This window comes from Pungitius pungitius, chromosome 6 (genome assembly GCF_949316345.1).
Source record: "Pungitius pungitius chromosome 6, fPunPun2.1, whole genome shotgun sequence".
Taxonomy (NCBI): Eukaryota; Metazoa; Chordata; class Actinopteri; order Perciformes; family Gasterosteidae; genus Pungitius; species Pungitius pungitius.
Genome location: NC_084905.1, coordinates 12,427,068 through 12,437,562, shown reverse-complemented (window position 1 = coordinate 12,437,562; position 10,495 = coordinate 12,427,068). Strand labels below are relative to the sequence as shown.

The 10,495-nt window shown below is 41.0% G+C and overlaps 1 protein-coding gene across 1 annotated transcript; it reads left to right on the top strand.

Annotated features, from left to right (window-relative positions):
- Positions 1 to 5,194: 5,194 nt before the first annotated feature.
- On the top strand, positions 5,195 to 7,742 carry si:dkeyp-59c12.1 (Ras-related and estrogen-regulated growth inhibitor-like protein). The gene is made up of 4 exons (XM_037452710.2): positions 5,195 to 5,343; positions 5,431 to 5,484; positions 5,567 to 5,634; positions 5,819 to 7,742. Exons 1-4 carry the CDS (start codon positions 5,295 to 5,297, stop codon positions 6,389 to 6,391), a joined length of 744 nt encoding a protein of 247 aa, XP_037308607.2. The 5' UTR covers positions 5,195 to 5,294; the 3' UTR covers positions 6,392 to 7,742.
- The last annotated feature ends 2,753 nt before the right edge of the window (positions 7,743 to 10,495 follow it).

Below are 10,495 nucleotides of genomic sequence, written 5' to 3'. Positions count from 1 at the left end.
TTAAAGCCTTCTTTCTGTGGCTCAGCTTCAACTGGCAAGTGCAGAGCAAAATACTCATAAATTAAATGTTGCTATTCTGCACTTAAGGGGAAGTTTAAGCAAAGCTTTGTTTAAAATGACTTGGGTCATCCACATGGTGGGCTCTGTCAGCCACACTGATGAGAAACAGTAACCAGCACATACCTCAGCAGTATGGTTTCATTTTTTGAAAAGCACAAAACAATCCTTAGTAACAGCAATGCAGGCTTTCATCCCTTCACTCCATTGATCTTTTTCCAAATATTAGCTTTGCTGGCATGTTGATGGTCCGTGTTTGACATGTGGTCGGCAAATAATTCATGTTGAAAAGCTGACTAATTGGACTCTACATCCAAAAGGTTCACTGTCACTAGAGGCTGTCCAGTTAAGATGATTTCATGCAGCTAAAGAGATAATTCACTTCCATATTTTGCTCAGCACAGCAAAAGATATTCATGTGACTTTCCTGGCGCCAGTGGCACTCCTAGTATCAGCGCAGTGGCAGCTTCAGAAATGTAATACAACATCTGAATATGGGATGTTGCTATTGTCACTATTCATCAAAACTTCTTATTTCAAGACTCAAAACAGGGCCAAATAGAGACCAAATAGAGAACTCCGCATGGACCCTGCTTTCTCTGTAATTATTCTCTGATACACAAGGAGCAGCAGAGCGAACTGTTCTATTAAACAACCTGATTTTAAACATCTGGAGCAACATTATAACTATTATTAGCTCTCTTTTGGTCACCAATTACTTTTTGCTACCAGCCCATTTTAGCTTTGTTTGGGTCTCCACCAACTTCTTTAGCTGCAAAAGGCTCTACTTAACTCACCCGTTCGTGGCTCGCAGTGTCACTTTGTTGTTGCGTGCAATGACCAGAGGGCCGAACCGCTGTCCGCTGCTAACAAGAGCTTTGAAAATCAATTGAACAAAGATGATGGCTGTCAAACAATTTTAAAACGCTGTTGAGCTTATGGGAATTTTAGACCATCACACGCAAGTTAATTTCTACTATCAACCCGTTACGCATTACAGAGGAAGCTTTTCATTGAAATTGAAAAGAAGGTTTATCAGTGCAGCTGTTGAGTTATGAAACGCCTGTTCAAGTACTGGTTCATCTCAAATCCAAACATCATTATGTGAACATCATGCTTTTAGGTGAAATAGTGTTAAAACAGTGAATGTTTTAGCAAACAGCTTGCATTGTAGCCTCTGTAATTCTATCTATCAAAAAGTGGTTTAGGTGTAGAAAACATTCAGCAGCACTCTCGCCCTGGGGCACAAAGTGAGAGGAAACATGGGGCAAGATGGCGCGGACGTTATGTGGAATTCTGAAGCGCCTCCCGGGACCATTACAAACCACTTACCGTATTTATACCATGAAATATTCAGACAGCACTTTTCACAGTAAACACACAACTACTGAAATGTAACAAAACTAGAAAGCAACATGTAGACAAACAGCCACTTGACAGACCCAGCCGCAGTGGGACAGCTGCCTGTGGAAAATGTTCGTTTTTTATTAAGCAAGGAAAACTGAAGTCATTACTGTATGTTCATGCTATTAAATCTAATCTTTAATATAATTGAATATAATATCTGCTGGAAAAAAACCCTCATGTGTTACACTTTGAATCAGAAACACATTGTTGATGCTCTTACATGAGTTCGTTATTCATTGAAACTGAATGTATGGTTTTAGAGAGGCCTCTTTTCTCCTCTTTTGCTGCCCATGCACGAGGAAGAATCTCTGTATACAGAGGCTAGTGTGCCCTAGTCTTTTTCCTCATCCTGTAATTCTGATAGTAAGAGTCTGAAAGCTTCCTTCCTGTCTGGGAAATTACATGCTAATGGCCTGCTCTTCCCTCTTCTCTAGTCCGGCATTGCAGCTGTCTAATGAGAGCATTACTGTTTAAGTGGCTGCTGATGATGGATGCCTTCAGTTTTATCAGCTGCAAGCTGATTAACTCTAAAGAAATTATCCTTTTTCATTGGATTGAAATCTCAATCGGTGTTTGTCTGCAGATTACCAAATATGGATTTCTGTTTTGCATCCTTTAGTGATGGCAATATTCTCACTCACAATCACAATATGTGCACATATTAAAAGAGGCTGTGATGAATGGTTTTATGCACGCTGGCAGTGTCCTTCTGTTTTGGCGGTCAGTCCACCACTTGGTCCAGACGGAAATCTCTCAAATAGTTTGATTGGCATGACGTCTTGTACAGACATTCGTGGTTCACAATATGAATCCAACAGACGTTCGGGGCATTATTGTGCCTCAGTGCAACATCACAAAATTGCTAGCATGGCTGGAGACCTAGTCTTTAACATCCCAGATTTATTTACCACGTGTGATGGAAGGGGGGGGTGTAGTGATTAACCCATAAAAATATATAGAAAGTTCTCCTTATCGCCACAAGCTATTTAAAGGTCGTTCTACGTTTTATAGTTTGCAATTGTATGGTTTGGCAGGCAGCTCTTTTTGGCAATACATCTCTGAGAGACTCGCAGGACACTTCCTGCTTAGCCCTTAACAGCAGACTGAAGAGTTAACAACTGGTGAACATAGTGGAGCGTTTAGCAGTTTAAGATCCAAGTATTTCCCTTAAGGGTTGTGGGAGACCAAAGAAGAAGCAAAAAGAGATTAAACTTTCATCACATGAATACAAAAACAACTTCAAACAGAGGCTCATTTCTTCTTAGATGAAAAGTTTAAAAAGTTGTTTTGCTGCAGATCAAATAACACATCTTTAAGTTGAGCACAGACCACTATGAACACGTAGACCTGTGTGTGTGTGTGTATATAGACATGCTGTCATATTTCAACCAGACCAATACAGCTAAGAATGCTTGCACATCTCTGTCAAGCAGAGCCTCTGTTCAGTTGAGTTTTATAATTTTCCTTTTTAGAGTGGCACATTTCAAACAGAATTGCAAATTAATTGTAAAATTTAAATACAGCCTGACATCAGAAGTCTTTAATAAGGCGGATAGTTTTCAGCTCATTTCCTTATTGCACTCCTCTAACAGGGAAACCGGGAATTATCCCAAACATACAGTGAGAGCAAGTGAAGTCCCACAGAGGATTTATTTGCATAAGCACACACAGCCAAAGCAACTTCCTGGGAAACATCTACTGATAAAAAAGACCTTGTTGGTAGTATAATAGTACTGTACCTCTGGGTTTTGCAGAGGTTTGTGTTTGTATTGCTCTAATTTATTGTAAAAATGTTCATTTCAATGTATTCATAAATGTGTTTGATGGTAATGTTAACACCTACAGTAATACCCGAGTCCTTTGAAATGATTAAACCCCCACATTTCCCTATTTTCAATTCATTGAAGAATAAAGATGAATTATGGAACATGACCAATTTGCTCAATTAAATCTTCAAAATTCTGTGTTTGATGTTGCATTTAATCACTTCAATGATTGCATTTTGCAAATAGTTTGAGGAAGTTTAAGTTCAGTTTGCTGAAGTGTGAGCGCCGTCATCACAGACACATTTTTAGTGGTTATTTACAGTGACTAAATGAGATGCCAGTGGAATTTTTTTTTTATCTAAAGCTAAAACACATGTGTTATTAAGAAAAAGATGTTTTATTGTAGACACAAATAACTCAACATAGATCCCTCTGTTTTGGTCAATCTCAGCACTCTAGTATTTCAGCAGCTGCACTACCATTTTCATGAATGTGGCACCTTGGATGGCCCGGAAACTTCATGTGCTTCTGATTCCTGTGATGAATCTTACACGGACACGTCAGGATGGTAAAAGGTCATTTGTCAATTAAAAATGTGACAACCGGCTGATTCAAAGCATACATTCACACTCCCAACCACGTAGTTTTACACACTATTGGGGTTATGTATATTACAGTATGTTTTTATGAAAATGCTATTAATTATGATTCAGTTAATGAACCGATAAACAGGGTTACAGGGCAATTACTTAAAATATATGTTTAGCATGTATGCTGATTCTAATTGACATAAATGCTAAATAAGTAGTGATCACGTTATTTCATGACACACTGAAAGCAACATTGTTTTTAGTAGATGGCAATAAACCTCTGAGGGTAAAGCTCAAGCTGTTCCACATCTTATGTGGAAAATACATGCCTCAAATTCTGACAACATCATTGCAAATACAATATCTAATTAACACAGGGTATGAGAGAACAAATTATGTTAGAGAGGATAAGAAAGGTTTCTGTGATCTGATTTTAGTGCTGAAACTGAAATAAGTGCCAATACAGCAATAACAAAAATGAAAGAAAACAGAGGTAAATCAAATTTAAAAACATTTGTAAAGTTGCATCTTAAAGAATACTTGACTTGATCTTGGGTGATACACAGAATATTATAACCATGCACAATCTGTACTTGCACAATAGAAGCCAGGTTACTGGGGGAGAAAAAGTGTAGCCCTCAGCAGAGTAAGTAAAGCGAGAAAAATCTATCCGTCACACACATACACGCAGACGTGTATGCGCACACACATCAACAAACCGATCAGTGTCTAGATGGCTTACTGGTCTTTTCTGAGGAAAAATACAGTAATCCGTTTGTGGGACCCAATTATTGAATTATAGCTCCCTCTTGTGGCTGCTCTTAATGCTGCAACACCAACAACTATTCATTGGATTCATTGTTTATAAAGGTGAAACTTTAACTTAAAAATGAGCAACACCTAAATACACTGTGATACATAAACAGTATTTCAATTTAATTTGCATAGTAAAAAACCTTGAGACTGCATTTTTACAGCCTCATAGAAAAACTTTGGCTTTGACGTTGGAACAACTTGTGGTATTTTATCAAGTTGTGGTTTCTTATTAAACCAGATACACGAACATATTACTTTGTAGTAAAAAGTAATATATATACATATATATAAGCAAAATGTGGCATGCAAAAGCAGAATATCCCTGCATGTGATATCATATGAAGTCTTTGTCATTACCGGTGCGTTCAGGTATAAGCAGCGCTACATCTGGTAGCCCATTGAAGTACAGCTATTGGATATAATTACTGTTTTTTTCTAAATGTCCTGAAGCTACGTTCACGTGTCGTTCTTTTTTTTCCTTCTTCTTCTTTTACCTCCATTCACCTGCAGCGCGTTGATACGCGTGAGCAAGACCACGTGACTGCAATAATTGCTGCCATTGTTCTCGGAGGTGGTTTTGTTCCCCCCGCCCACCTTGCGGGTCCTATAAGAAAGCTCCCAGTCAGCCCGGACGCGGCACGCTGCCGTCCCGCTGAAAATGGATGCGAACATTGTCGTTATGGGGACAGAAAGTGTCGGGAAATCAGGTAAAAACACGCCTGTGGCGGATAAATAGCTCTATGCGTGTGTCGCCTTCCGGTGCACGTTTGTGAATTGCTGTTGTTGTTTTGCAGCGATTACGGTGCGTCTGCTGACTCGGAGATTCATCGGAGAGTATGGGGATATCGGTAAGTCCGTTTTACTAACAGCGATGCAGTGTCTTATTCTACCTGCTCGCGGCTTTACACTAACGGAACTTTCATCTCGCAGAATCCATCTACAGTCACAGTTTTGGAAGGGAATTCACCCTCAATATTTGGGATTCGCCTTATTCTGAGGTGAAGAACGATTACGTCAATGATTTACTTCACTTGTCTAGTGACAAGCTTCGCTGTCTGAAATGAAGTGGTGTACAAGTAAAAAGTAACCTAAAGTGGAAAAAAAACTCTTAATGTCCATTTTGCGGTTAATTTATATTGCTCCTTTGTACCCTGAACTCATGTACTCCCCTAACTTTTGCAGGATTTGTCCTCGGAGACCTCCCTCTTTGAGAAGAAGGTCCAATGGGCAGACTGCTACGTCCTTGTCTACAGCATCTGCGACCGGGCCAGTTTCAACTCTGTCAGCAGGCTCATTGAGACCATCAAGTCCACCAAAGACTACGTGAACGCAGATAAAGGGCCCATCGTGATCGTGGGCAACAAGCGGGACCTGCACCACAGGCGAACCGTGCTGAGCGAGGAGGGCCGGCTGCTGGCGCGCAACACGGACTGCCACTTCTACGAGGTGTCGGCGGCTGAGGACTACCACAGCGTGCGCACTGTGTTTCACGGACTGGTGGACAGGATGAAGGACGCCAAGCTGACGGACGGACTCCCTTTAGTGATGCCGTGGCAGAAGAGGTGGGGAATTTTCTACAAATCTTCAAAGGAGAGGTTCCGCATTGTGTTGGACTGGATGGATTATGATCTGTGTGAAATAATCTGGGCCAAAGGTAACAGTCTCCTGAGGCGGAGATACTTCAGATATTGCAGCGGTTTTGAACACATTACTCGAGTGGGGTTAACTGCACTTCAGGAGACACTTAGTCATTAGACTGGTGCCGGACGTACGCGATAATAAATTTGGATGGAAATGGTATCTACATAATGTGCCTTTTTTAAATTCAAACTGTAAAACAAAGCTCAGAAGTGATGTGTTTGTACCACTGGAAAAAGTGACTGAATAGTTCCCTGTATCGGGTAATTCTTGTAAAGCATCTGTGTTGCCATTTAAGTGCTGTAATGCATCACCCCAAAACGTATTCTACATTTAAGAGCACTCATATTGACTTCATTATTTATGATTCAAAAACTCAACAGTTTCTCTTTTGTAAATAAAGCATAAAATGTGTGTTCCAGTTAATGGGTTTGTTTTTGTTTTTTTCCACATTGAGGCAAGGTCCTTGTAAAGTGGAACTTCAGATCAATATTGTTTTTGTTGAAGTTTGCTCAAGGGCACTAGATCAGGGAGGCTGCTTTCTTTGCTGATCATGTTTTGTCGGTCAAATGTTTTGTCGGTTCTGACGTCCCCCCCCAGTCTACCATAAATAACTGAGATGTGTTGTGTAAAGCAGTTGGTAAGTGCAGGTTTAAATACCTGAAAGTATCCACTGAATTGTAGCAAATTAATAGCTGCATTAAAATCAGGGTTGGAATCTAACAGAAGTGTAACGTGCACACGCACGCTGCCGGTGTGTAGGCAGCTGCCGGAGGGCAAAGCGCCGTCCAGAGGGTAAAGTGTGGGATGTGGTTCGCGCCCTGAGAAGTCATCATTCCGGGGTTGCTCTCAGTGAGGCCTTTTCTGCTGACTAGGAGTGATGTGACTGACTCAAAATGCTGCTGACACGCCATCCTTTCTCCCATTGATACTGGTAGAGGCTGCCATCAGGACTAACGTATCATTCATACCCGTTAACACTGGAGGAACAGCTTTTTGGAGCAATTATGGAGTTAAGTAACTACCAGTGAGCCACAGTTTCAAGTGTGTGCTATGGAGCTTGTGAAAACTTTTGTCTCAAATGTATGATATATTTACATATATATAAACGTGTACGATTTATATTGAGTTCCAGCTGTGAAGTTAATATCCTTCACTTGTTCACGTTTTCCTGCTTTTGTGATGCAGATTCCACTGCTGGTTCGAAAGGAAGTTTCAAGTGCAGTTAACCCAGTTTCATTTGTGTATTGGTGATCATGCATTTGTAACTAAAATAAATGTATCATGATTAACTATATTACATTTCAATTATCTTGAGTTTGGTCGCTTTTCTGATTGATTCATTGGTTGCCCTGACAAAGTTTAGCATTTATAACTGCCAATCAGAGTGCCTCTCCGATTGTTTCGCCATAAGGACTCCTTGTGAAACACTGTATTTTCCTCACCTTACTAATAAAGTTAAAATGTATTTGGTGCTGAACTACATATGATGCTGAAAGCTGAAAGACATTGCAAGTCTTCGCAAAGAAGTTGAAAGTGAATCTTCTCTGTTGAGTAGAACTTGTGATGAAACAGAGAGGTACCACTGAAATAAGAGCCAATACTTTGCTTAACATGGACAAGTAATTTGTGTAGCTTAAGTTAAAAATTAACTAAGAAAAACGTCTCCACATTTGTGATTTGACCCAAGACTTTAGAGGTGGAATTCCATGACATTCAATGAGGCAGTTAAAGGGCGATCTGGAAACAGAACATTTAGAACAAAATAAAAATCCTATTTAGACAGAACATCATCTCAAATAGGACCATTGAAGGAAATATAACCTACATCTGCATCCTGACAGCATTTACACTATTTTCCCCACGGGTGCTGTAAAACATCCCAAAACTGACTCTCACTTCTCCCCCAGCCCTCCTCAAATCACACAATAAGAATTCATTCTCTTTTTTTCATGAGGAATTTCACTCTGAAGCTGGGACACCATTCCACCCATGAAAAATTCCTCTAATTTCTGTCTGTCTTGCTCCAGTAAACATGACGTGACCCCTAACATTAGGCGGCAGACATGTCTATTCTTCTTCTAATCCCTTCAACCCGTGTCGTTAACAGTCAGGAAGATGTCCATCTGGCTAAGGCGGCAGCATGGGAGGGCAAATGGCAGGTATGCTGGTGCCAGGCCCCCCACGCCGCCCTCCTTTCTGTTCTTGTGTAAGAGGAATGTGACAGGAACAAGGCACAGGTTAACACATTAAGACTGGAGCAGTCTGGCCCCTGTAGGTCCTTGTCACACTCTGTGGTCACTTCACAGCACGACCCAGTGCTGCAGCCTGACAAAGATGTTTCACCTGCCCCTCGCCTTCATGCGTCCCCATGTGCACGTTAGGAGTGGGTCTGCTATGAAAAGAGAAATTTGGCTTTTGAATGGGATTTGAAACAGTCACAGAGGAGATTTTGAATGAATTAGAAAATGAATGTATACTTCATGTATATTTTTAAATTAGTAACTAATTCTAACCTGAGCTGTGGCAGGATACATCCCATTGTGGAGCCTGTTGGTGATGTTGGCTGAGGAGGCTGCTAGAATGATGATTTGATGAAGCTGATTAATCTGATGAAGATTGGGCAGAGAAGGAGAGTGAAGGGATGCTAAAAGGGATGAACGTACTGAGTGTGGATAGACATTCATATTTAGAAGAGACTGCAGCAAGATGACAGGCAAACATTGCAATGGTTTCCTTGTGTTTTTTTGCAGAGGAGAGACCGGCAGATGTGAACAGCTGACGTCTTGATTGACAGCTCCAGCTTGCATGTGTGAGGAGAGATGGGAAGATGTAAGAGAAATACGCTACAGGCTTAGACTTCCTGTGTAAATTTGCGCAAGATCTTCATTTGGTCAAAAAGTTACTAAATCACTGGACCCTGAATTGATGCTTTGAGCCAAAGTGGATCAGTGGATGAATAAGGTGAGTAAAAAAGATGTGCAGTATACCTGATAGCAGGGTTCGAAATGACTTAGGACTCTTGGGGGGTCTATAGTGTAGCAAGACTACCTTGCTACACTATATACTGCAGGCAAAATTATATTGACACATTTTGAAGGTGGGATAATGGTCTTGGGATGTTTTTCATGGTTTAAAATCATCAACTAAAACCTGTGACTCTCCATAGTTCACTGCGTAGAGCAGTGGGCTTGTTGGCTTTAGTTTTGACCCACGGGGTTCGAATCCTGATCGTTCCGATCTTTTTTTAAATATATTTTCTTAAATACAGGTTTTCATACGTGGTTGTGATGGTAGTGCTCACAATCGTGAACGCTGCAATGGATTTGTGATGTGTTTGTGAACGGTGAATCATCAAGGACCACCAATGTTGGTCACGGAGTCCCACAAGGTTCTGTGCTTGGACCGATTCTATTTACCCTGTACATGCTTCCTTTGGGCGACGTTATCAGAAAACACCACATAAACTTCCATTGTTATGCAGACGATACTCAACTGTATCTATCGATCAAGCCAGAAGACACCAACCAACTTGTTAGACTTCAGGATTGTCTTGGAGACATCAAAACATGGATGACCTGCAACTTCCTGATGTTAAACTCGGAAAAAACGGAAGTTATCATGATAGGCCCAGAGCGCCTTCGAAGTCAGCTGTCACGTGATACAGTCTTTATGGATGGAATTGCTCTTGTATCCAACAGCACCGCCAGAAATCTTGGAGTTCTCTTCGACCAGGATATGTCCTTCAACTCTCATATAAAGAAGACTCCAAGGACAGCCTTTTTTCATCTACGTAATATATCGAAAATCAGGAACTTCCTGTCTCAAAGTGATGCAGAAAAACTAGTTCATGCATTTGTTACTTCTAGACTGACAGAGTCCGACAGACTCGGTCAGTTCATTTAAGATAAAGCTTAAAACGTTCCTCTTTGATATTGCTTATAGTTAGGGCGGGCTCAGGTTAGCCTGGACCAGCCCTTAGTTAAGCTGCTTTAGGCTTAGACTGCCGGGGGACTTCTTAGGACATACCGAGCCCCTCTCTCACTCTCACACTCTCACTCTCTCCTTCCACAATCATCCATGTTTTATTAATGTACATCACTAATTAAGCTTCTTTCCAGGAGTTTTTTGTGCTTTCTCCCCTAGCAGTTCTCCGTGGATCATAGTTTCGTGCGGATCCCGGTTCTGACTCCTGGCATTGCTCTGCTGACACCTGCTGCT

Bases quoted from the DNA above. Each gene is read 5' to 3' on its own strand.
- si:dkeyp-59c12.1 (XM_037452710.2), top strand. From the start codon at position 5,295: ATGGATGCGAACATTGTCGTTATGGGGACAGAAAGTGTCGGGAAATCA. The intron at 5,344-5,430 runs GTAAAAACACGC...GTTGTTTTGCAG, and splicing joins AGAAAGTGTCGGGAAATCAG to CGATTACGGTGCGTCTGCTG. The intron at 5,635-5,818 runs GTGAAGAACGAT...TAACTTTTGCAG, and splicing joins GGGATTCGCCTTATTCTGAG to GATTTGTCCTCGGAGACCTC.